Raw genomic sequence first — 26,244 nt, 5'->3', positions numbered from 1 at the left:
GTAAGTAGTGCAAGGACCAGTTAACACTTCTATACAGTGGTACCTCTGGTTGCGAACGGGATCTGTTCCAGAGGCCTGTTCGCATCATGAGCAGAACGCAGCCCGCGTCTGCGTGTGCATGGGTTGCGATTCGCTGCTTCTGCACATGCGTGTGACGTCATTTTGGGTGTCTGCGCATGCGCGAGCGGCAAAACCTAGAAGTATCCCTTTCCCGTACTTCCGGGTTGCCGTGGGATGCAACCTGAAAACCCTCAACCTGAATCAAACATAACATGAGGTATGACTGTAGTTACCTTCTTGGACAATGAGTTCAGCTTTGCATAAGACCTCCCCTCCTGTATTTTTAGCGATGCAAGTGTAGACACCACCATCTTCAGTTCTAGCGTTGTACAGAATCAAAGAGTATCTTGTGCCTTCACTGAGCTGATGGACTCTTTCACTGTCTGTCAACAATGAAATACCCTGGAAGGATGAGAGAAATATAGCACATGAAGGCCACTGAGGAAGGCAGATAAAACTAAACCAAGACTACCTAGGTATATAAAATCTTGTACACGATCCATCAAGTCCAGGACGATCTCCTGGACAACCCCATTCAAAAATGTTTTTAATTCTTTTCTTTTTTTTAAGGATTAATTTATAAAAATACATCTCCAGAAGAATCACGAATTCCAACATTTTGAACTCCAATCTGGCGAAATGGAACTTCAGAATCCAGTGCATAGCTGTCAAGCGTCCCTTATTTGGAGGGACAGTCCCTTATCCCAGCGCCATATCCTGCTGCTGTCCCTTATTGATGGATGTCCCTTAAATTTCCCGGGTTTCAAAGGAAGCAGCTCCTCTCCCTCCCTCCCTGCTGGCAAGGGAGGAGGGAGGCTCCAACTGTGTTGCTTGGTTGCCCAGCCCGCCCCCCTCAGGCCTCCTCTCACCAGCCTCGGCCCCCGGGAACCCCTCCCCGCTGGGACTGGTGGGAGCCTCGGGCCCTTCCGCCACCATCCTCATCGCAGCCGCCGAACTGGGTGTCTCTGCCTGGGGCCTCCCCTCTGCCCGTCACCGCCGCTCCCGCTAGGCCGTACTGCGGCTGTGCCGCCGAAGGACCCGAATGAGATGGGCAGCCTGGCATGGTCTATGAATTGCTGAGGAGCCTTGAGAGGAGAGCGAGGGCAACCACAGAGAAAGCAGTTCAGAGAGAGGAGGAAGAGGAGGAGGCGGAGGCACGGGCAGGTGTTCCAAGGGCTACAAGGGAAGGACCGCAAGTGCTTCTCCCATAGATTTTTAGTGGTAGACTAGCATAGATGGTCTGATCTGTGGGCTTACTTCGGGCGCTATTCCCCCCCTCCTCCCGCCCCACCTGATGGAACTGAGAGCTGCAGATGGAGCACAAGAGAAAAGATACAGAACTGCAGCAGCATCTTTGTAGCTTGGACTTCGTTTTGCGCAAAAAGTGGTTGCTGCTTGTAGTTATTTAATTGCAGTGTTTCATCAGCTGGTGTCTGAGCAGCAACTTCTGGAAATGAAGGGCTAAAAACTGGTGCTGCTCTCCAAAATTATCTGGTCCCTTTTAATTGGTTGACTAAAATCCCTTATTTTGGCTGCTGGTCCCTTATTTTCAAATCTGTAAGTTGACAGCTATGATCCAGTGAGGGTTCTGGCAGAGGGGAAAACTGTTACTTGGTGATTCCCAATGCACCACTGAAATGTATCTTCATGCTTTCAGTACATCCATGGAGTATCATTTTTCTGTCCACAAATGCAAAAGTGGAGACTGTATATGAACTCATCTCTTATCCCATGCCCATTTTACTACTCTGTAGATTTATTCAGTCTCCTTTCCCTTTATTCACACTTCTGTCTGGGAATGTCTGCTGCCTACCTTAAACCACGCAATGGTTGGCTGTGGGTCTCCTTCAATAATAGCATGAAACTTTGCCATCTCCCCACACCGAACCTGCACATCTTCAATTGTCACCTGCATGTACGGTGGGCCTGATGAAACAAAAGTGTTATGTTCCAGCTGTTTAAAAAAAGAATAATATTGGAAACAAGGGTGGATGAGAAACAAATCGCAGTTGTGACCAAATTTTGCACAGTTCTTGGAAGATGACTTCCAGCACATTTGTGCTCAGAGATCATACAGCTAACTCCCTAAACCTCTTCTTCTTACACTTGCTAGCTATTGCAATTTCTCTCTTCTGGATGGCTGCAGAGGTGCTTTTAGCTGCTACAATGCCTTCTAGAGCCTGGACTTTAGTGTTTCTGAAGCTTTTGAGCTCAGTTCCCCCACTTCTAAAACCATTCCTGCTCTGGTAAGAAGTCTCTGGTAAATAACCCAGCAATATCTGTTTTACAGCTGAACTTTGAATTCAGCTTCAAAGCATACTGGCACTGTAGATTGTGCAACTGGAAGAGAATTGCTGTTTGCCTCAAGCACTGTCAACAGTTGGGCAACCACATTATACTAAATGAAGCTTCTGCACCATTTTCAATGGCGGCCCCACATAAAGCACATTGGAGTAGTCTAGTCTAAAAGTTACCAGAGCTTAGATGACTGTAGCCAAGCGATCCCTGTCCAGATAGGGTTGTAGTTGGGCCACCAGCCTAAATTGGTGGAAGGCACACCACAGTACCAACACTGCCCCTGCCTCAAGCTCCTTCAGAGGAGGTGTGGTCCCCATCTACAGCCAACTGCATACCACTCAGCTGGAACCTCCCACAGCTAGCATCTCAGTATTACCTGGTTTAAGTTTCAGTTTATTGGCCCCCATCCAAACCCTTATTGCAACCAAGCACTGTTTAATCACATGTGCCATGAGATCAGATAAGAAGTTCCTAAATAAGTTTTAGTTAATGAGTTTTAGTTAAGGGTGGTGCTGTGGGTTAGACTTGCCGATCAGAAGGTTGGAGGTTCAAATCCCCGCAACGGGGTGAGTTCCCATTGCTCGGTCCCTGCTCCTGCCCACCTAGCAGTTCAAAAGCAGGTCAAAGTGCAAGTAGATAAATAGGTACCACTCCAGCGGGAAGGTAAACGGCGTTTCCGTGCGCTGCTCTGGTTCCCCAGAAGCAGCTTAGTCATGGTGGACACATGACCTGGAAGCTGTATGCTGGCTCCCTCGGCCAATAAAGTGAGATGAGCACTGCAACCCCAGAGTCGGCCATGACTGGACCTAATGGTCAGGGGTCCTTTTACCTTTAATGAGGCAAGTAGGGAATACAAATCTAACAAGGACCCTCCAATAGAAAGTATTCAAACTATGTGTCTTGAGGGATTGTGGAAGGAAGGCTCCAACTGCCTCAGGATTCCAATTCTTCTTCAAATCTTGTACAGCCCACCATTTTCCCCCACAGTGTACCAGTGTTTACATGCTCAATTTCACAAGGCATTTATACCTCTCAAGTGTAAGAGTCAAAAGATCCAGCAATCATTTTGGAGCTGGAAAGCCTGGAACTGATGCCTGGCTCACACATGAGCTCACAGGCTGGCCAGAACAGTCACAGGCAGCGATCAAAGTAATGAGAGATAATTGTGTCCAAGGTTGAAGCTGGAAGGCCATTGAGACTTGGCCAAATTGGCAGGGAAGGGGGCCCTTTCCCCAAACTTTCCCCAGAGTGTCTCAAGTTTTTTTGTTTTCTGAATGTAGCTTGCTTTGTTCCATACAAACAATGGGAGTTAAAGAACTCCATTGACCTAAGGACTTGATGGCCAAAGTCAAAAACTCCTGAATGCTGTGTTTGGGAAGAAGAAACTTGGTATAATAACGTTTCAGATTCCGAAGACAAAATGCAAACTAAAAATTGAAGCCCCACTAAAGTTTTGACAAAACTCATTTGTCGTGACTCCAGGCAAGATCATGCAATAAGCTGGCTTACTTGCTACACTCTTCTCTGCTGTTTTATAGACGCAGGTTCTCTCCGTGGTCTCAATATAAACTTCCCTCTGTACATCCAAGATGACACCTGCCCCGTCGCTCTTGGGCCACTCTGCTACAGCCATGATTGGAGGGGTTCTTAAGCATTAAAGCAGGAAGGAAAGTCACAATGGACACAAGAGTTTTTGGGACACAGTCGACAAACTGTAAGCAGGCCACAATGTTGCTGTTTATCCCACATACTACAGGTGAGTAGGGAAGCCTGAGGAAATATTCTTCTCCACTTGCCCCACACCAATGAAATGGAAGCAATCTAGTAAATTAAGGCTTGGAAATTCCATCAGTTTCTAGACTGATCTATTTCTCCACTCACAATTAAGTTTCCTTAAATCTATCCGGAATGATCCGGAAGCTGTACGCCCGCTCCCTCGGCCAATAAAGCGAGATGAGCGCCGCAACCCCAGAGCCGTCCACAACTGGACTTAACGGTCAGGGGTCCCTTTACCTTTACCTTTAAGCCTCATGTAGGATTGACTTCCGAAGAACTGAATCCCATCAGAATGCAGGTTGGGGACTGAACGTATAAAAGTTAATGTAACCCATTTCCTCTTCACACCAAAAAACACCCACCCTCCCGATATATAGACACTAGGATATTAAGAAGAAAACTAGACTACAGCTGTTTTCCCAGACAACCTGGTTTCCACAGGTAGGGAATTTTAATGCTGGTGTGAATTAAATTATATGATGTACCGCCTGCATTTTGAAATAGTGATGAAGGAAAATTAGTAACACAATAATTTTTCGTGTGTATAGTAGGCAAACCATCCAGATATAAAAGAGGAACAGAAATGCAGGATACTTTACCTGCATGGCTTTCAGTGGTACAGTATCTGAATTGGTCAAGGAAGTTACCTTGTAATAGGAACAGCCCGTTCTTGAATCCCATCACCTTGAAGAATTGTGTCCTTTTGAGTGGTGCTTGGCTTTTCCTCTGGAATTTTACCAATAGCTTCCTGCTGTTCGGCTAGCAGTGAAAACGTAGGTGGTTAGGTTGTGCATACAGGCATGAGACAGAGGAAAAACAAGAGACCAGCAGCAGCAGTACTGTCTACCCCCTTGGGCCATGAATAGATAGGCTAGAAATGTTTTAAATAAATTTATTTTAAACAAATGTTAAATCGGGTCCTCCCTTAAAGAGGGCATGTATTGTGGTGAGACCCGCAAACCGACACCCTGTGTTGTGGGTGGGTACGATTGGTCAGCCACAACACCCGATTGGTAGGTCCCTTGTAGCTGGGTACAATCTGGCCAATGGGACACAGTCCAAACGGTTCGAGGGACCTATTTATGCCCATGCATGTGACCCAGAGCTTCCTCTTTCAGCGCATGCATTCGGAACACCCGCCCACCTCTCCCTCCTTTTAGGGCTTTGCGCTTGATCTTGCTATGCCGTTGTGTGTCGTCTGTCATTGGGACAGGGGCATGGCAGGGATTTCCCCCACTTGGCTGATTGGTTGTTGCCATTTGGGTTTCACCTGCCGCGTAGCAAATCGTCACAACTTGTAAGGTTGCGGATAGGCTCTGGTTCAGGTGATAGGGATGGGAGAACGCTCTCGCCACCCCTATGTGAAGGGTATTCTGGTAAAGGAATCCAGGGACTCGATGGTGTGGTCAACCCTGTGAGGGGGTTGTGCCCGTGCCGGAGTCCAGGGGGGACATTTGGGTGGTGGAGATAGCCTGTTCCTGGCTTTCCGCTTATCCAGGTGTTCACCCTTGGCTGACCTAGGCTGGAACCCTGGGGCAGCGCTACCTGCATGGCAGACAGCTAGTTGAACCAGAGCCTATGCAACCAGTCACTTTCTGTAATCCATAAAGTTGTGGCCTAAATTCTGCCAAAAACCAAAACCAAAATTTGAGTCAAGTGTGAATTTATTTAGGGGGGAGGTTTCTGAGTCTGAACACGCAAAAAGTGGCTTCTTCCAAAAAGCAGTAGCAAAATTTATATGGAAGATACTGCAACCTATTACATTTTACCAGGCTCTCAGGTGCAATGTATAGCACCCAGCCTGGAATCTAGCATTTCTTAGTTATCAGCAGAACATTTTGCTGCCCAGACTGATACAGTCTGAGAAATGTGCCCCATTCCCTCTCCACAAGGTGTGCTGACTGGGTCATAGCTCTCAGATCATGGTCAAATGTGCATTATTCAAGCTGAAATCCAAGTATCCTCTGTTACTTTCCAAAGGATCATGAAGCACACCTCTCCAGTTGTACACAACTTCAAATTGCCCATGTTGCTTATGAATTTTGACTGCCCTAATAATTCTAACCACAGAGGGATATATCTGGGAATAGCAGCTTGAAAGTGAGCCTAGTGGCAGATCAGTAGCTTGGTAGGGGCTTCAGAACTGTGAAACTGGGCAGGTCTAAAAATAATAATAATGAAAATGTATTTGAGAGTTTATAGGGATGTGAACAATGGAAGAGTGAAACCATGCAATTTCTTCAAAATCTGAGATAAAAGGCTGTTGGATATTTCCTCAAAGAAAAATAAAAGCTGGTCTTCATAATCAACTAAAGAAAGCAAATCAACACATCCAGAGTAATTTTCATTGGAGCTGCATTTTTAGTACAGCGGTTAATGCCATCTCCTGGGAGTTGTCAATAAATAAATTAAGAGAAGTATTGCTCCTGTTTTTCGTTATGTATATTAAGCAATTATCTGTTGCAAGTTTGGACAAGAATACCATTAGGCTATTTTCAAGCACTGATGTGTTGCAAAAAAAGAAAGAAAGAAGAAAAGCGCATTCACACAAGCCCATATGATTTCAGCATTTGCCAGGGCTGCCCAATACATTTTGGAACCTGAGGCAAACCACAAAATGACGCCACCCCCAACCAAGGAATAATGGGGGGGGGGGCACTGAGGAGACGGCAGATCCGGCATCCAAGGAGTGTGTCATAGTTGCTGCGGTGGCAGCGGCAGCGATGCATTCCTGCCACCTGAGGCGGTCGCCTCACCATGCCTCATGAATGGGCTGGCCCTGGCATTGGCACGCCAGCAGTCTACTGCCCCAGAGAACGTGTTCCAAATGCTATATAGATTTGGGTTAGGGGCAGAGAGTGAGTGCCTTTTAAAAATGTTTCCAATGCCTTTCGTTAGGAAGAGCATGCATGACTGGATTAACCAAGATACACTGAATTCAGTTTAGCTGCTATACCGTATGGCATACCCTCAGAAGGGGACAGACTCTCCAACAGAGGCTTTTAAATGGAGGTTGGGTGGCCATCTCTCAGGGACTCTTTAGCTGTATGGCAGGGGATTGAACTAGACGACATTTGGAGGCCCTCCCTGTTAGGATATTGATGTTCCATTCCACCTTAAAACAGATGTGTGGATTGTTGTACGTCACATGTCTGTTTACTCTCCAGCACAGCTTGCTGGGAATGTCCGTTTGTGTATAGCTTTTGCTTATGCTCCTTTTTGCTTGGACACGAAGGGGAGAAAACATGTTCCCCCCTCTGTCCTGATGCTGAATAAAATGCCTGTAAATACGCTTTACACAGCCTCTCTCTGCTCTTCTGTTGAGAAGAGCTATTTTCTCTGCTGGCTTGCGTGCTCAGCCTCTGAAGAAGAAGAAGAAGAGTTTGGATTTGATATCCTGCTTTATCACTACCCGAAGGAGTCTGAAAGCGGCTAACAAGCTCCTTTCTCTTCCTCCCCCACAACAAACACTCTGTGAGGTGAGTGGGGCTGAGAGACTTCAGAGAAGTGTGACTAGCCCAAGGTCACCCAGCAGCTGCAGGTGGAGGAGCGGAGACGCGAACCCGGTTCACCAGATTACGAGTCCACTGCTCTTAACCACTACACCACACTGGCTCTCTGAAGGTTTCTGAGGCTCGAGTCGCAGTTTACATGCTGGTCCAAGGACCGGAGATCCAAGGACTGGGCTGGAGCCAGCTGGGGGCCTGCCAATTGCCCCCATTCCCTTAGCTGCATCCTAATACTCCCAACTCTACAGTTCTAAAACATTGGCAGCTAAATACCACAAAGTGTAAAAAGGGGATCTACATCTCCAAAACTTGGGGCAATGTGCTGGGTTGTAGCCCATACCTTCTTGGCACATGTTGTCAACTACTTTGAGACATGCATGCTTTATTTGTATTTTATAGTGACTATATGGAGGACTGGGAGAATCCGAAACCAGGGAGAGGAGTTGATGGAAGAAGATTGGAAAATTTAAAGTTTATATATAGAAATATCGCAAAATTAATGAGTGATAGAAAAATGGTGGATTGATATTTTATGGATTTAGCAGAAATGTTATAAGTATATAAGTATTTTAGTTTTAATGTTAAAATAAGGTTAAAAAATATGTTATTTATAATATGATAGAGAATAGAGAAAGATGGAAAGGATTTGCTGAAATAACTAGTAGAAGTGGAATACAAAAAGAGAGGTGAGAGGAGGTCGAGGAAACAGGGGAATGAAAGAAAGAGTATTGAAAAGGGGAGATGTATTTTTTTAAATTGTTTTTGTTTTGTTTTGTTTAGGGTTAGGGTTAGGGAGTGGGTTTTGTTTAGTTTAGTTTAGTGTGTTTGGTTTGATGGGTTTGGGTTGTGATTTGTATTGTTTGTGCATTGTGTTGTGTTGTCTTTTTTTTCTTTTTTTCTTATGTTTTTTCTCTTCTGTCTTCTTTCCTTTTAAAAGTAATAAATATTATTTACAAAAAAATAATAATTGTATTTTATAGTGCCGAGTCCTAGTGTGTTTTTCCACAGACCAATGTCAGTCCAAATGGAGGGAAAGGACAACATAGCTGTGTTTCACACTGGTAGTATGTGCACAGCCTTCGTGCCTAGCTTAGGAAATGGAGAGCAACTTGCTAATGTCCCTATAACATCCCTTTGAACTAAGAAAATTAGGAGATGATGACAGAGGCTAGATGCAACTGCTATTAACAGGCTAAAGAATGAAAGGAACACATTGTACGTTAACCTCTTCATGCTTCATTCATAAATTGTTTTCTTTGGAAAGCACACCTCAGCGTGGTTTTATGAGAAGTAATCCCTTTGTCCTTTAAAGTCGCCTATTAAGTGCAAGTGAAATCTTAACAAAATCACAGATCCAAAGAACTGCAGTGGAAAGCTGAGTTCAGAAAGTGCTGTGGAATCAAAATCCTATTTCATTACAGTGGTGCCTTGGGTTAAGAACTTAATTCGTTCTGGAGGTCCATTCTTAACCTGAAACTGTTCTTAACCTGAGGTACCATTTTAGCTTATGGGGCCTCCCACTGCTGCTGCACGATTTCTGTTCTCATCCTGAAGCAAAGTTCTTAACCTGAGGTACTATTTATGGGTTAGCGGAGTCTGTAACCTGAAGCGTCTGTAACCTGAGGTACCACTGTATATCTATGAAAGATTTATTTGGACCATAAGCAGTATTGCAACTTTGCTAGATAGAACCCACAGGCAATCAAGTGCAAGGGTTATTGCCATCACACTCTGAGAAAACCTTAAGACCTCCACTGCACCCTTGGTCATGATAGAGTGGCAAGAGGAATTTGAAAGAGTGAGACTCTTTCCCATTTCCTCTTTCTTCTTTGTGCTTATCAAGCCTCAGATTAATTCCAACTTTTACCCAGTTCCCCTGGGAAAGTGTAAGAGAGTGTGTTTGTGTATGTGTGTACACATTTCTCTTTCTGCCTCTCTTGGGGAGTGGTTGATGACCCAGGGGAAGAGACGTGATTGGTGTATGTGCCCATGGCACTCACTAAAAAATCCAAATGTGGCCCCTAAAACAGTGGCCTCTGATGCAACACTGTGTCTCTCAGGAATGAATGATTTGATGCAGGAGTGGGGAATGTCTCCAGACATTGTTGGACTACAACTCCCTCAGCCTTGACGATTGTCCATGCTGGCTGGGATTGGTGGGAGATGTCCCTAGTATTCTGCAACCGGCAGTGCCTCTAGCTGGCTTGAAAATAGGTATTGTCAGGCAGAACTAATCAAACATAATGTGGACACATTTGAGCTGGTGTCCGTACAGATTCACTAATTCAAAATCAAAGGTGGAACCAAGTTAACCACAATTCCAGGCACAAAACCTTTCATGTTTTGATCTCTGCTTTCGTTTTTCATTTTAGCCACAGAAATGCCTGCAACATGCTTGGTGGTCTTTGGGGTCTTGTGGTTTTCTTCCAACCCCAGCTCAGGACTGGGGGACCCAACATGGCTAGCAGAGCTTTGAACTGATGTTGGCTTTGTGAGCTACCATAAGCAAGCCTAGTGGGTAGCCTTGAAGGCAACAAACCAAAGCTACTGATCTGCTGGCTTTCCCTCTTGTGACTGGAGGAAGCGATGCTGCTGGTGACACAGAGTCCATGGGTTTCTGCAGAGCCACCTTTACCTCCTTATCTGCATGTTCGAGTGAGGCCCCGACACAATCCTCCAGCTCTGATCGTGACAAAACCATCCCCTACAGCTTTTCTCTCTTCAGTGTGAAAAGAAAAGGGTTAGCATCAAAGCCAACCCACTTCACGTCATTCAGATCACAAGATGATACCTAGAGATGTGCCAGTCACTCATAACAGTGAACTGGTAGACATAGACCCTTCTAAAATTTGCACCTTTCACAAGGTTGTCCTTATGGAGGGGGGATGTTGAGGCAGCACTGTTCTTATAAAATGACCATTGAAACTGAGAAGCACAGGAGAGAGATTTGCAACTGCCAAGAAAGGGGCACAGGTAATAATGAATCCCTTTTGAAATTTATCTCTGTAAAATCAAAGAAAAAACCATTTCAAAAGAAAGAAAAGAAATCAGTCAGATATGAGCGTGGGGAGGAAGGCAGTTCTCTCTTAATTTTGATCTGCCTTGCTGTTGATGCCGTTGTGGTTGCGGTTATTGTGCTTTCTAGCTACGGTGAAACCCTGTGATTTAGAAAGCCATTTCCGACCTGGGAGGAGAGGGGGTTGCGGGCAAAAACCCTCCTCCCACTCACGCGGGGGCGGGACCTTGCCCCCGCGTGAAGAGGGAATCCCCAGGCGTGCCTTCTGCCCCACCCGCCAATCGGCAGGCCGGGGAGGCGTGGCCTAGCCCATTTAAGGCCAGGCACGCCCGGGGACCGCCCTCTTTCGCCTTCCTCGGCCGAACGGTTTTCCCATCCCGCCCACCCTTAGGTTAGGTAGCTATGACCTTGCTATGGACTTCGGTTGGTCGCCGCAAGGGGCCTGGTAGGAATTTTTCCAATTTGGCGCACTTCGAGCCTTTTGGTTTTTTCGCCTACCTCGTAGCAATCGTCACAACTTCCGTGGTATTGGCGGTTAGGCAATGGCAGGGGTCTATTGTTATGCAAATGAATGGGGGGAAGGAAGCGCCATCACCTTCCTCCAATGGAAAGGGTAGTCCAGTAGAGGACTCCGGGGGGCGTTGCCTTGTCCGAAGCCTAGGGAGGTCAGGGCCCCCGGCACGCCCCCAAGCGGTGACACCCGTGGGATCCTAGTTGGCGTACTTCAACAGGACTCCCACGGCTTGTGGACAACCCTTCCTGGTTTCCATGCCGGGTAGTCGTTAGGAGCCAATGCCTAAGGCCAATACCTTCAAATTCTGTAATCAATAAAGTTGTGGCCTTTTTATGCCCATTAACCTTACATAATGTGTCCTGTGTCTTTATTTCTCTTGGGGGAGGGGACCTGCCACGCAATACAGTTCAGCTAACAGTATCTCCAGGAGGGTTCCCAAAACTGCTGGGCGTTCTGTACTCCACCTGCTGCACCATAATCGCAGGTACCTTCTTAAGCCTGGGAAGACCTCTGTCCCAGAACCAAGAGTGTTGAGTATGGTGCATAACCGTATGGTCACCTACTTCCCACTGACACCTTTTCACTGTAATGATCCACCATGTTACAATTAGGTACCCCAGTTATGAATTGCTTACACGTTCCCTAAGGAAGGTGAAAAACATGCCCACCCTCAGCCAATCTGAACAGCATGGAAAATTCCTTCCTGCTCTCAATTCATTATATAGTCGTACCTCGGGTTAAGTACTTAATTCGTTCCGGAGGTCCATTCTTAACCTGAAATGCTTTTTAACCTGAGGTACCACTTTAGCTAATGGGGCCTACTGCCGCCGCCGCACCGCTGCTGCACGATTTCTGTTCTCATCCTGAAGCAAAGTTCTTAACCCGAGGTACTATTTCTGGGTTAGCAGAGTCTGTAACCTGAAGCGTCTGTAACCCGAGGTACCACTGTAATCCTGGCTGGCATAGAGGATGGGTGGCCTCTGCTTCTGCTAAGTGCTGAGTCAAACTGGAAACAAGCTATGTTGGACGAAGCCTGGTGTCAGCATCTCCAAGATTACGTCACGCAAATCTCACAAGGCTGAAAAATTCCATATTGGAAGATTTTGTCTCCCTGTTCGGGGAGCTCCCAGTCATTCTCAGGTGCTGTGAACTGTGGTTACCCTTCAGAGAGAGCAATCGGATGGGAGAACTGTGTCACTTCTGTCTGCTTGCAGCCATCACCCGCTTTACAGGCACTGTCTGCTACCATGAGGTCTCTATTGCAGGGATAAATTTGGGGAATAGGGTTGTCTAGTGGCAGGGAGCTCCCCTGGATCTGATTCTACAGGCCTAAATGTAAACAAGTTAATCTAAGCACAAGCCAAATTACCTGTCTCGAGTTGAGACCATGGTGGAATCTACACACATATAAAAAAACACTGTGAAAATGCTTTTTTAAAAAAGTGTTTTGAAAAAAAATACATTGAATTTGGCATAGCTCCCTGGTGCCATCTGGTGTCACGTTTGTGTATTGCACTTTACATCACATTGAAAACATTTTATTTGCAGCTGTATAGCTAAATCCCATTAGACGTCAAGCCTGCAGGAGCCTGTCTCTTGTTACTGCCCCTTCTCCCTCCTTACCACTCTTCTCTAAAGTTATTTGCAGAAGAGTTTTAGAGAGGTACCCCATTCAAGCTGTAAGAACACACCTGCCATCGGACGCAAAATCCAGAAAACTGAAACACCAAAAAGCTATTGTGTGAGGGAACTACACGAAAGCAACACACAAGAGAGTGAATAGTATGTCAGCTAATATTAGACATTTATTGATATGAATCTGAGGCTCTAACAGCACAATATGACTTTAATTATGCCTGAGGTTTGTTTCATCTCTCAAACTGGTTTCTACTTTATATCCTTCCTTCCATGGGAATATGCAGTCAACCCAAAAAAACCTGTAAATCATGTACAAGCAAATGCTCTTTTAATTTCTAGGAAAATACTTTGAAAATACAAATATAGGACTCTCCATCGTCTTAAAAATGTTGGATAGGATGCATCATTCTGCCAAATTACTTTTTGGTTATTTATTTTTTAAAGAAAATGTAAACTGATGGAGGGGGTTGCGTCAAAAGAATGCAGTTATTCCCTGGAGAAAACTACTGTTCAGTTAGCAAACCATTACTCAGCAAAATAAAACTGCAAGATTAGCATTTCTGCATGTTTTATAGAAATAACACTCTTAGAATTTCTGCATGTAAGATTACAAAAGGCACACTTCTCTTGTTTCTTAATGACAATTCTCTAGATTTCCACAAGTAGTATCTAAAACAAAAACCTGGCCCTAATAATAAAAGAATCTTGCGCAGAGAGGTATTTTCATCTTTAGCAGTGTCTATAACTTTCCAACATAAAATGCATAGTGCAATAGACACTGACATATCCATGTACCTTAATTATATACAGCATAGACCAATGAGGTGTTGTGAAAATTGAAAGTTACAACATGAACGAGGTTCACCGAAGAAAACCACTGAGAAATGTCTAACCTTCTACAGTAGTACACAGGTACCGTACGCAGCTTACAAAAATTAAAACTGGAGTTGTAACTACTAAATGAAGCCGCAATGTTCAAGTGCCATTCTTGAGACGAACATTTATGTGGATTATTTTTTAAAGCTGTGTTCAGAGATTGTCTTGGCAATGTTTGGTAGGGTGTCCATTTTAGGAATCTCAAGCAGCAAAGTCATGGGCCAAATTATTTCTCCAGTATTAAGTAGTAATAAAAGTGCAGCAACTACTGTTAGCCCTCCTCAAAGTAGATCTATTGAAGATAACGACCATTTCTATGGTCTACTCTGAGGATAACTTGGTTGGCTACAAGTCAACCCAACATCTTTAAGATGTGCTGAACTGTCTTAGTTTATCTGTAACTTTATTGTTATTTCTTAATACTCATACAACAGGCTTGAGTTGTATGTTTTCAAGCAGCCGTTGCTTCCCTGGTGGAGTTGTAGACCCAAACATCTGGCGGCCACCAGGTAAGAGGAAGGCTGTTTCAGAGCAACAGCCAATGTACTAGTTTCATCCTCAGGCTTGGTTCACACTAACTAGGCAAGGTTGGATATTGCTATCCCCTATAACACCACACCTGTATACGAAGGGTTTTTTTAAATGGATGCAAACTTTGCTCCTTCTTGGCTGTTTGGGGGTGCAGGACATGGGAATGGAAGGGAGTGAGGTAATTACTCATGAGCAACCCTTACAGAAAAATTCATTGGGGTTCCCCATTACAAATGGAACAAATGGTTGGACTGAGAAGTCGTTTCAGACCATTCTTGATGTGCAGTACCACCAAGATTTAGTCAGCATCCAGCAATTTCTCCCCCACCCCCCAGCTGATTTGTCCAAGGGAGTTGCTACTGAAAATATCTGTGAGTGCCCATTTCGTTTGTCCAGTTGTGTGTGTTTGAGGTTAGTAAGGATGGCTCTTGTGGATGAAAAGCTTCATTTGAACGAGCCCAAAATATGGAATACAAGGGATGCGATCCACCACATTCAGGCTTTTGCTATAGTTACCACATGAAGAGAATTTAGTACAACTAGAATAGCAGTCGTTGTAATACTGCAAATACGAAGTTTTGGGCTCCTGACTAGGAGCAAATGAAAATAATGTAAATGCAACCACAACAATGTTGATTATTAAGGATGATCTGTAGATGCAAATTGAATTCGTTATGCAGAATTCACACATGAGAAAATTTATAATATTTGACATGTTTAAGTTTGGTTTAGCACTACTACCTCTGTTAATAAGCTGCCCATTCCTTTCACTGAATAGTATTTTGGGCGCAATGCTGCAAAGGTAAGATTCTTTCAATGCCTCAGCATATATTTATTTCTTAAATAATGCAGATTGCACAGCCTGAGATCTTAGGCATCCACTGTAGTAACAGGTTAAAAGAAAAGTATATATGTATTCATGACAGTTATCAATCCAATACAGGAGTCTTAGAGAGGGTACACGGCTCTGCAAAAAAGCTTATTATGCTATATTGGCACTGCAGAAGAATTATGCTGGCAGTAGAAATGTTGAAGATTAAGGTACAAGCCACAAACATCTCAAATTGGCTTATGATTTGCACTTAATCGAAATTAGGACCATGAGTACCACATTAGTCACTGAGATAAAACTGGATTAACAACAAATGCCGCTTTAATTAGTTTTTTTGATCACATATAATCTTGTTTCCTCTGAATTCAATGTCAAAAACAGCACTGAATTTCTATAGAATAAAGGCTGGACAGTCTTGTCAATTGTACCTATTAAACTCCACCACGAAGAAAAGAACATAAATTGTACATTCTGAAAGGCATGCGTGGCATCTGTGTTGTCCACACACACAAGGTGAAAGTAAATCATTTTTTAAAGCACACTTAAATGTGCAGAAGCAGTTTGTGGTCATTACGTTGTTTACTAAAAGTGTCAGCTCAGCTATTTCATGAGAGCCTGGCATATACAAACAGCAACTTGAAACGTGCTTAGATGAAAAGCTTTCCTTTAGTTGCTACCAAAGAGCAATTGTGTAAACTTCCTTCTGTACGAGTTTGGCAGCCCTGTGTTAACATTTGAAAACATAAACACAAACTTAATTAGATCTTGTCACTAATTATGCCCTAGGTCTACGCTACCTGCTCCTTATTGCTTCACAATGGAATGGTGTGCTTTAAAAAAAAAACACCACAAATCAAAGGTTGCATTATATATACTGAACTGACAGAAGTGTTCCCTTTAAGACTAGAAAATCTCCACATTTAATTGCAATGCACGGTATTTCACTTGAAACAGTTTTCTTCTAGCTTCTCCTTTATTATTCCCATCACAGTTTTCTTGCTAAGGTTCTTGGTGTTGCTTATGGCTGTTGCTTACAGTGAGGTTTATAACTGCTAGAGAAATAGAGTTCACTTCCGCTCAACTTTGGGAGGAGTCTTCCTTTTTGATGCACAGTGTAACGGTTTCTCCAACTGCGCCATAGATGCGGGTTCTTGTGGAAACCTCAGTTTTGAAGCTGGATTGTCCGTTGTCTGCGGACAGCTGGACTTCAGTACAGAACGATGGTGTGGGCTTGAATGCAGCCCCTGTGGCAGAGGTGTGTGATTGTGGTGTTGCCATTGCTGCTGTGCAGGACTCGCTGACATGGAATGAAATATTCGATGGGCCCCTGGACTGCATTCCGGCCACTCTGGATGCTGACATGAAGATCTCTCCTGGGTGATGCTCTTCAAACTGGCTAAAATAGGTCTGCCTTGGCTTAGAAGCCACTGGCCTGCCTACATTCAATAAGACAGGTTTGCCAATGGTTGGTTTGTTGATTTCGGTCTGGAGCACAGCTATTTCACAAGGTTTGTCTTCTGCAGAGTTAGGATTCGTGCACCTGTATGTCTCCCCTTCCTGAGGGACATAGTCTTCAAGGTCCTCCAAAGTTAATGCTTTCCCATTACGAGTCAGGATTTTAAGATCTCGCTTTTTAAGGTCATCCAGCTCCTCTGCTTCTGGTTCATCAATTATAACGTTTTCCTCTGGAAGACCTTCATCTTGCATGGGACCTGAGGTTTCATCCTTGGTAGCATGCTCTTTAAACTCTAGATCTCTGTGTGAATGCAGACAATAATCCTTGTCTACTCCACTTGCCTCAAGTGGTTCATCCACAAAAGTAATCACAGATGGGGTAGCCAATGAGTCAGCCTTACTAACAGATTCTTGAGGGCAACTCTTTCCTTCCAATCTATCACGAGAAGTTTCATTTTCATCACTGATTATTGCTTCTTTGCAATCATCTCCAGACATTTCAGCATCTTGGGGCAGGGAAGACTTGTCCTGCTCCACTAGTTTGTTGTTTGAGTTATTTGTGTTTGGGTCATCTTCAGGTGAACGCCTGGGTCTTGGGCCAGACAGACTATAGCCTGACACTGAGTCATCTTTATCCGATCTTGCAGGAGATGCCCCTCTTTTCCTTGTGGTTTGGGTGGGCTTCTTCACATTGAACTCAATTATTTCCTCTACTTCAACCCATTTGGGCTTCTGTTCCTCCACAGTGGTTTCTACAATGATACCTCTGACTGCTGCTCCTTGCCTCTCGTCTGGCTCTGTCACAAAGAGTGTAGGAATGGCTGGTCTTTGCATTACCTCTGGGTCTTGCCTGTGGAAAGGCTGCCTAATCTTGGTCACAAAAATGGGCTCGGGTGTTGAGTACTCCGATCTTGGAGAGCGAGGAGAATACCCTGCGGATGGGTGGGCAGGAGATAGTCTTCGCTTTACCCTTGGGGTCTTCACCACTGTTGTTATAGTTTCCTCTCTGATGATGAAAAGTTTGAAAATTGTGTTTGTGTGTGCAGCAACATGCTCCCTGCCCGCATCCCACCCTTTTAGGAGGCACACTTTGTTGCATGCGAACACCGAAGAGGTGAGGGAAGCACAGCAGTGTTAGTTTTGCGAGCTTTTCAGCGGTGTGTGGGTTCTACTGTTTGAAAGTGGCCATGCACACCCTGCAAATCCACCTCATATTCAGAAACAGAATCTCTAGTCAACCAGAACATTATCCAGTGCCCTCCTGGTTTTGTACTTTTCTTGAAGGTACACAAATGTCCCAATCCATATCAGGTTTTAGTTGACTATACAGAAACAGTGGCTTTCAAACACTGTCATTCCTCAGATATATTGAAAATGTTGCTATTCCAACCCCCTCACTCCTCCCATGTTTTAAAATGGAAAAAAATATTTAATTAACTTATTGTGACCCTAAGTTACTAGTGGCCCACTAGAATAAACAGTGTTAAGTGCTCTATATTACATTCAGAGCTGATAGCAATGTTGATTCATTTATAATTATCTTTGCTCATATAGTATTACTTCCAAAAGCAAACATGAGGTTTAAATTACTCCAAGGTATTATAATAACATTGCATCCTTTTAGTTAATTGTTTTTGATGTTACTTAAGAAGGTTGCATTTGTATGTGCAGGCAAGCAAGCAAGACTGTGCAAGATCAATCAGTTAGAATACAACATCAAGAAATTAAAGTAAAGCCAAGTATTACAAAAGAGATGGGTGTTGTGTCCAGGAGACTGAAGCATATGCAAGATGTGTTTTATATGACATTTAAATACAAGGAAGAGTTTCAACAACCCTTTCCAACTAGCATGTTCAGACCTTGGATTAAAATTATTTGAGAGCACAGTCTGATCAGCAGAAAATGTTGGGATAAAGAGAAGAGATCCCTTTTCCTTCATGGGATCTTTGTGTACCAGAGAAAACATGAAGTAGAGCTTTGCTCAATCAGGGGTCTGTTGTACTCAGTTTCTGCACATTCCTTTGTTTTCACCAATGCGGGGCATGAAGGGGCACAAAGCTCTTTCCACACTTGGCTAGAGCGTGGTGCTGATAACACCAAGGTTGCAGGTTTGATCTCTGTATGGGACAGCTACATATTCTGCATTGCAGGGGGTTGCACTAGGCAAGCCTCAGGGCGCCTTCCAATTCTACAATTCTAAGGGGAATATATAAGCTTGTAATGAAGCAACTGAGCCAGCGCTACCCGTTTTGCCATAGTGTGCTAGCAGGGAATGAAGCTTCCAAGAGTGCAGCAAGGCAGAGCGCTGGCCTCAGCAATGGATTAACACGCTCCTTCTCCCCTTCATCACAATTCACAGTGACCTCTGTGGCATTCCCAGGTAGGTAATCTTGAGTGGCTACATGGCTAGGGGATGTCACTGTGCTGGCTGTGTGGTCTCTTGGTTACCTGCCTTCACACGACCAACAGCAAGATTTATAAATGATGTTGATGTAGCCGCTAGCATAGGCAGGTGTGGAAAAGGTAACCGGAAGGGTGAATTTAGGAAACACGTTAAGTCCCCCCGAGTCCTTCTATCGTGCTGAATCTCCACTGTCGCCCAGTTCTGGTACAGTACCAACATGAAGCAGTTGTGTGCCAAGAACGAAAACCAGGTTACAATGCCAAATTTTACTAAATCCTTCATTTGAAAAACCCAAACCAACCCCAAAATTATTTTGGTACAGTGGTGCCTCGCAAGACAAAAATAATCCGTTCCGCGAGTCTCTTCGTCTAGTGGTTTTTTCGTCTTGCGAAGCATCCCTATTAGCGCCTTAGCGGATTAGCGCTATTAGCGGCTTAGCGGCTATTAGCGGCTTAGAAAAAGGGGGGAGAGGGAAAAAACTCGCAAGACTCGAAAACGTCTTGCGAAGCAAGCCCATAGGGAAATTCGTCTTGCGAAGCGCCTCGAAAAATGGAAAACCCTTTCGTCTAGCGAGTTTCTCGTCTTGCGAGGCATTCGTCTTGCGGGGCCCCACTGTAGATTTAATAGTGGAGGGTGCGAACGAGGAAGAAATATTGCAAGTTAAATGGCATGTTAGTACGCTTTAGCACATTGTTTGAAGTAGTAGTGTTCAGAGATGGATTCCTGATGTTCCTAATGGCTTGCTGGAACTCCAGTTGACTTGCAAACGGAACGTATCGCAGGAAGAGTTAGACGAAAGCTATGCCTATGTGCTACTGCTGTTGGCTCTTGCAATGTGGGATGGGCCACAGGTTTGTTTGGCTCACCCATAAAACCTATTGCTTCCTTTTCTCATAACACAAAAATACCACAAGATCTGATGGGATGGGAAAGAATCACACTTGCATGGCCAATAAACACAGGCTTGTTATTGGGACATGCAGAGGCAGCACATCACAACACGAATGTTAAAAAATATCAGCACTTACATGATGATGGTTTTCTTGGGTACTTTAGTCTCTTGCTCAGTGACTACAAAGAAAACAGTATGAACAGCATGGGGTTAAAGAAAGGCAAAAAGCTGAAAAGATTACATTAACTTTGTTAAGTGAATCAAGGAGAAAAAAACTTGATTGGAAATAATAATAATTTAGGTAAAAAGAAAAAACCAAAAACAACATACACCATCCCATCACTGATTTCTGTGGTTATTTCAAGTGTTATTTCTAGTATCCCTAATCATTACTGGTTCTGAGAGGCAGATCCACAAATCACTTAAATTGGCAACGCACTTTACACTTGAAAAACTGGCTTAACTCATTGGAAACCAGTGGGGCCAACATCCTGTGTATTGTTGGCATGCCATGCAAATTTATAGAGCCCAATACAGTACGCGTTAAGCCAGACTCCAAGCGGGTGATTTAACGTGGTATGCAAAATATAGATGCTACTTCCTATTCCCCACCCCATTCCACTCCTACAACCCATGCTGGTGGTTTTCTCGTTTCTAATGTCGGTCCTTCTGTGGACAAAGCATGGGGTGGGAATGGGGATGGGAAGAAACACAAGGAGACGAGGCGGTTGGTCTTAGATTGGAGGATGAACAATGCTACAGGTTAAATTTGGGCTTATCCACACTTAGCTTTCCTCCGTGCTTTCCAGGCATAATCTGTGCTTTAAAGCTCAGTCAGTAGCACATGAGATTCTTAATCATGGGTTAGAGCCCCACATTGGGCAAAAGATTCCTGCATCGCAGGGGGTTGGACTAAATGCCCTTTGTGGTCCCTTCCAACTTTACGATTCAATGTCCGAGTGCTTTTCTTTCTTTCTTTTTTTGCCCCAGGGCTTTCCCCTCGAAAAGCTGCTCTATAAGCTGAATTGGAGCAAACACCAATCCGCAGAAAACCCGAACTGCCATTTGTTGCTCTTCTGATTTAAAGAGCAGGTTTTTGTGGGGAAAGCTCTGGGACATTTAAAAAATGGCACTGGGGACACAGAGCTTAAAGGACAGACTTGTTCCTGGGAAGAACGGGACAAAAGTATAGTGTGCATAAGCCCCTATTCAATGTATATGTAAGTGCAGCGATTTAACTGATTTGTGGATCACAACCTAAAACTCCTTAACCAGTCAACAGTTTTGGCTGGCAGTGAATGTATGGTGGTTTGTTGATTTAACACATTTATATCCCATGTTTCTTCCACACTGGAACTTAAGTGCCCCCATTCAGGCACTGACCAGACCTAGACCTCCTTAATTGCATCATGGTTGCTCCATCATGAGCCTTCAGAACATGCACAAATAATTTAAATTTGAATCTTTCCCCATAGTGTTCTAAGTCTTTTTTTTTTTTTTGTATTTTTAATTGGGGCAAGGAAATAAGATTAAAACCCTTACACAACTTCTCATTTTGAATAAGAGGAAAGGGAACTTATTGCATAGCTTAAAGGATGAGGGTAATTTTATTACTGAAGGGTGAGCTCCTCAAATCATTTATACTGAAGTAAAGCCACAAGATTCCCACAGGGGGAGTTACAGATCACAAGCAAAAGTCTTTCAACAAAAAGGAGGAATGCATAAGAAAATAAGTCCAAGACAATGTGCATGTGGGGTTTTTTTGGGGGGGGGGTATTGGTTTTTTAAGCAGAAACTCAAAACGAATTTCTTTCTCTGCAGGTAAAATATATTCATTGGTGGGGGTAGGGTGGCTTTTCTCCACACACACAATCTGTTGGTTTCACACAATCCTGTCTATTTGCAGGCCAAAATAAAATTTACTGCTCTAGCAAACCTTAAAAAATGTCTGTCAAAACCACTTTTTATTTTAGCTGAAAGATAGAAAGGGGTATATGTTTTAAATGCATAACTAAAAGGAGGTATGTTATTTTCTCTCTCTCTCTCTCTTTTTAAAAAGGTGAATTTTTAACTTACTTATGTCTATATACTGGCTTTTTATTAAAAAAACAAATGTGTACAATGTCTTTGAAGCAGGAATTAAGCAAAGCAGAAACACCACATCAAAGGATTTAATGAGTTAGTAAGCTCTGTAGGGTTATTAAGTTTCTTGATTTCTTTTAAATAACCCACTCAAGGTATTTATCATGTTAACCCCATTCCTATATTTGCAAAGCACATGTACACACCTTGCCATGTTAGGCGTCTCCAACACCGAACTGCTGAGCGCAGGCAGATTTGTGTGCCAAAGAGGCAAATTCAAGACATTTGTACGTCTCTTTGCAAAGAAAGGGATTTGGGGTGGAATTCTTTGTATGCTTTTAAAGCATAAGACAGTAAACAGCTACGCACATAGTTTTAGGCAAACTTCCAGATGTTAGAAATGAGCACCCAGAATTAAGTGAAATTTAAGCACGTTGGTGTTTCACGTTGTGTGAATTCAGCAGAAATCCCACAAGATGGGAAATTGTTGGTGAGCATGACTGGGGACAAAGCCCACGTGGCAACTTTAACGATGATCTTGGCCACCAATATAATCAACAATGGGTTATTCAGGCCCCCTCTAGCTTGATCTGCATTTAATGTGATTAAATAGTACCAGCATTACTCCTGGAGATACAATATGACTGACCCAATCCTATTTTCAGAAAGAAAAACAGGAAATTAACACCAAGAAGCCAACGTTCTCTTCTAGGGTTTTCCGAACTACCTTCAAATGTTTGGTTGTGATATTGCAGCAACATTTAGCTTTGCAAAGCAGAAGATCCTGATAAGCGCGTTAAGAGCTGTTAGGTGTGAAGGCTAGCCCCCGGAATCTATATTACAAGCTTTCCTTGTTAAAATGTTAAGCCAGCTAATTCACACAATGTAGGGCAAAACAATGGATGTGTATGAAGAAAAATAAAACTCTCAGAATTCTTTGAGCTGCACAGAAGGTGGTTTTCAAACAGACTTTATTATATATCCTCTGGATGACCTAGAGAAACAAAATGTCAGCTCCATTGTACATTCCACCAGTTTGTTACGCCAAGAGAACTAAAAGAATTGTGATTTCTGTTTTGAATAGGTGACAAATAATATACTTTTAGGCATAAACTTCCAAATTAATTCAACTGTTGGGTATTAGTCGAAGGATAGAAAACATTTTCCAATATGCATAATATGAAACTTACAATAATTTATATTTTAAAAGGTAGTCATAGCTGAAAAAGTAAGGTAAGTTATGCCTCCAGGAAACTATCTTTCAATTCATTTATCCGTTTACAATGAATCAACAACTTTGAAGACCGGCACTGCTAAAACAGTCAAACACCAAAAGCCTGTTATTTTAAACATCCTGACCAACAGAAAATCTAAACAGATACTCATGCATTTGTATGTTGAAAACAACCACTACCATGGTCACTAAAACAACAAATCAACCGTCAGGAATTGCAACCAAAAGCTCCAGTCCTTGCATCTGGATAAATGACTGACACGTATGTTATAACAGTATCTGCAATTCTGGATAGACCACAGGAAAATGTGTTCAAAATTACCGTATTTTTTGCTCTATAAGACTCACTTTTTCCCTCCTAAAAAAGTAAGGGGAAATGTGTGTGCGTCTTATGGAGCGAATGCAGGCTGCGCAGCTATCCCAGAAGCCAGAACAGCAAGAGGGATTGCTGCTTTCACTGTGCAGCGATCCCTTGCTGTTCTGGCTCCTGAGATTCAGAATATTTTTTTTCTTGTTTTCCTCCTCCAAAAACTAGGTGCGTCTTGTGGTCTGGTGCGTCTTATAGAACGAAAAATACGGTAACTGTGTGGGAAGGCAAAGTGTGATTACCTTAACCAAACTTCCTTTAAAGAGCCACCAAAATATATCTAATGCTCATCGTCTGCCAATACGCTTATGAAGAACCAATTAAAGAACAACCAGTACTAAGAAGAAACACAGAGCTAGTGAGATGAGACAAAAACAAAGCTTTCCATCATAATAATGAAGTAGGCACATTTGCTTGCCAATGAAAACCACAGTATGTTTCTAGAGTTTATTTGGACAACCAGTCAAAGCATGTTGCGACTGTACTTTAGCCTTTGCAGGGTAGACCTGTAAGTTCTGATCCAAAGGTTAGCATGCAATATACAGATATTGCATGGGTGGGTGCAGCCTTGCTGCAGAGGGAATTGCATGCTGCTGTTTCTGAAATCAGGACAGATGCGAGCCGCCAAGCACACATCATACAACTGAAAATAAGATTAAAAAACAAAATAATCACAAAATGGCAAGGCATTCTTCTATGGAAAGGAGGGAGATCTGCTGTTCATAGGCACTTTTTAACAGACTACAAATTCTACGTTTTGAAGAAAAGGCAGCCATGAAGCTCTGGTCTAGAAGGTGTTCCTGTCGAAAAGCATGTTCAGGGGCACCATAGGAGCCATACAGACGGCTGGCTTTCAGAAAAGTGCTGTGGGGTCCTCATCCCGATCAGGAACATGTTCTGGATTGGGACATCACAACAAATTCCCTGCCCTGTAATACGTGCTGTCGAAAGCCAGCCCCAATCAGGCAAGTGAGCAAAGGCCTGTTGGGAATTCTGAAGTCTCCTCCACCAAGAGGCAGAGAAAGCTGGACAGAAATCACAGAGAGAGTATAGAGCAGTTTCTGAGCACTCCAGTCTGCTAGCAATGGTGGTGGCCCAAGAGGAAGAAGAGGCTTCTTTGGAAGGTCAGCGGAGGTCATATGCTGCTCTCAACCTAATTGGTGCTCTTGCAGGTCTTTAGCAGTGGCTCTCACTACATAGCCCCACTAAGCTTGCAGATACGGAGCCCTAGTCCCCAGTGTAAAATGTTATTGCAGCCATGAGGTGGTCCTAGGCAAGCTATTCTCCTCCAGAGGAAGCCTAATCAGTAATATGGGGATAATACAGAGGTATCTTGGACGCAGGTGGCGCTGTGGGTTAAACCACAGAGCCTAGAACTTGCCGATCAGAAGGTCAGCGGTTTGAATCCCCGCTACGGGGTGAGCTCCCGTTGCTCGGTCCCTGCTCCTGCCAACCTAGCAGTTCGAAAGCACGTCAAAGTGCAAGTAGATAAGTAGGTACCGCTCTGGCGGGAAGGTAAACGGCATTTCCGTGCGCTGCTCTGGTTCGCCAGAAGCGGCTTAGTCATGCTGGCCACATGACCCAGAAGCTGTACGCCGGCTCACTCGGCCAATAAAGCGAGATGAGCGCCGCAACACCAGAGTTGGCCACGACTGGACCTAATGGTCAGGGGTCCCTTTACCTTTTTACAGAGGTGTCTTATGGGGTGCACCACTGCCTCCACCACCGAGAGGTGTTCTGGTGTGCAGTGTTGCCACTCATCTTCCCCACACTCAGATGCAGAAGCCAAGCGAGGGGTAACACTTGCAGGAGCATCCCGGCTCCTGCTGAATTCTGCAAGAACCAGAGTGTGGCAGCAGCAGCAATGGGCAGGGCAGGAATTCCCATTTCGCCTCAGGAGATGAATCAGGGTGGGCTTTTGAAAATTCACTTCAGATATGAGAACTGAGCCAAACCTCTCACAAGGAACATGGCACACTAACGGGTGGATGTTACAATCATTCCTTATTTGCTAAGTTGGCGCATGTTGACTGCACTTGAGGACACATTCGTATTGTGCCGTGTAGGAGTTTGGTGGAGCAAGAGTTTACGTTATTGCTTTACCAGCTGGATGAACAGGTCTCTGCCACTTCACATTGCTTTTTAATTTCGCCTTCTGTTGTTTTTTTTCGCACCGGTTCTAAACAGGCTTTTCGCTGTTTTCATTATATGTTGTACATCCCCTTAGGAATACAGTGGTGCCTCGCAAGACGAAAAGAATCCGTTCCGCGAGTCTCTTCGTCTAGCGGTTTTTTCGTCTTGCGAAGCAAGCCCATTGACGGATTAGCGGATTAGCGCTATTAGCGGTTTAGCGGCTTTTAGCTGCTTTTAGCGGCTTATCGGCTTAGCGGATAAGCGGATAAGCGGCTTAGCGGCTTAGAAAAAGGGGGGAAAGGAAAAAAACCCGCAGGAACTCGCAAGACATTTTCGTCTTGCGAAGCAAGCCCATAGGAAATTCGTTTTGCGAAGCTCCTCCAAAACGGAAAACCCTTTCGTCTAGCGGGTTTTCCATCTTGCGAGGCATTCGTCTTGCGGGGCACCACTGTATGTCAAAGGCAGCAGCAGCAACAACAGCACATCCAGGGGACTATCAGAGTTGAGAGTCACAAGTCTCAATCATGTACGACAGAAATTGAGTAAGATTCTCTAGGATGTACTATACGTAGCTAATAAGAATGATGTCAGTGACAACAACATACTGGGCCAATGGTGACACTCTTT

At 44.0% G+C, this 26,244-nt stretch overlaps 1 protein-coding gene and 1 pseudogene across 35 annotated transcripts in view; one reads left to right on the top strand and one right to left on the bottom strand.

Annotated features, from left to right (window-relative positions):
• LOC309325987 (7-alpha-hydroxycholest-4-en-3-one 12-alpha-hydroxylase pseudogene) overlaps window positions 1-26,244 on the top strand; it is a 354,547-nt pseudogene that overhangs the window by 68,815 nt on the left and 259,488 nt on the right. The gene's annotated exons all lie outside the window — the stretch shown is intronic.
• The window catches only part of OBSCN (obscurin, cytoskeletal calmodulin and titin-interacting RhoGEF), a 263,745-nt gene that overhangs the window by 44,995 nt on the left and 192,506 nt on the right, over window positions 1-26,244 (bottom strand). For 32 of the 33 annotated variants that reach the window (XM_081834068.1, XM_081834069.1, XM_081834097.1 and 29 more), the window contains 4 exons: window positions 4,782-4,893; window positions 3,868-4,004; window positions 1,874-1,986; window positions 294-462 (listed from right to left, as the gene is read on the bottom strand). In XM_081834068.1, the coding sequence (XP_081690194.1) occupies window positions 294-462; window positions 1,874-1,986; window positions 3,868-4,004; window positions 4,782-4,893 (531 nt within the window). Of the gene's footprint in view, window positions 1-293; window positions 463-1,873; window positions 1,987-3,867; window positions 4,005-4,781; window positions 4,894-12,958; window positions 17,512-19,937; window positions 19,981-26,244 lie in introns of those variants that run through there. The other variant, XM_081834094.1, reaches the window with a different exon arrangement.

Source organism: Podarcis erhardii (assembly GCF_964252035.2).
Source record: "Podarcis erhardii genome assembly, chromosome: 12".
In the NCBI taxonomy this organism is placed as follows: domain Eukaryota; kingdom Metazoa; phylum Chordata; class Lepidosauria; order Squamata; family Lacertidae; genus Podarcis; species Podarcis erhardii.
This window is presented reverse-complemented; position numbering and strand designations above follow the sequence as displayed.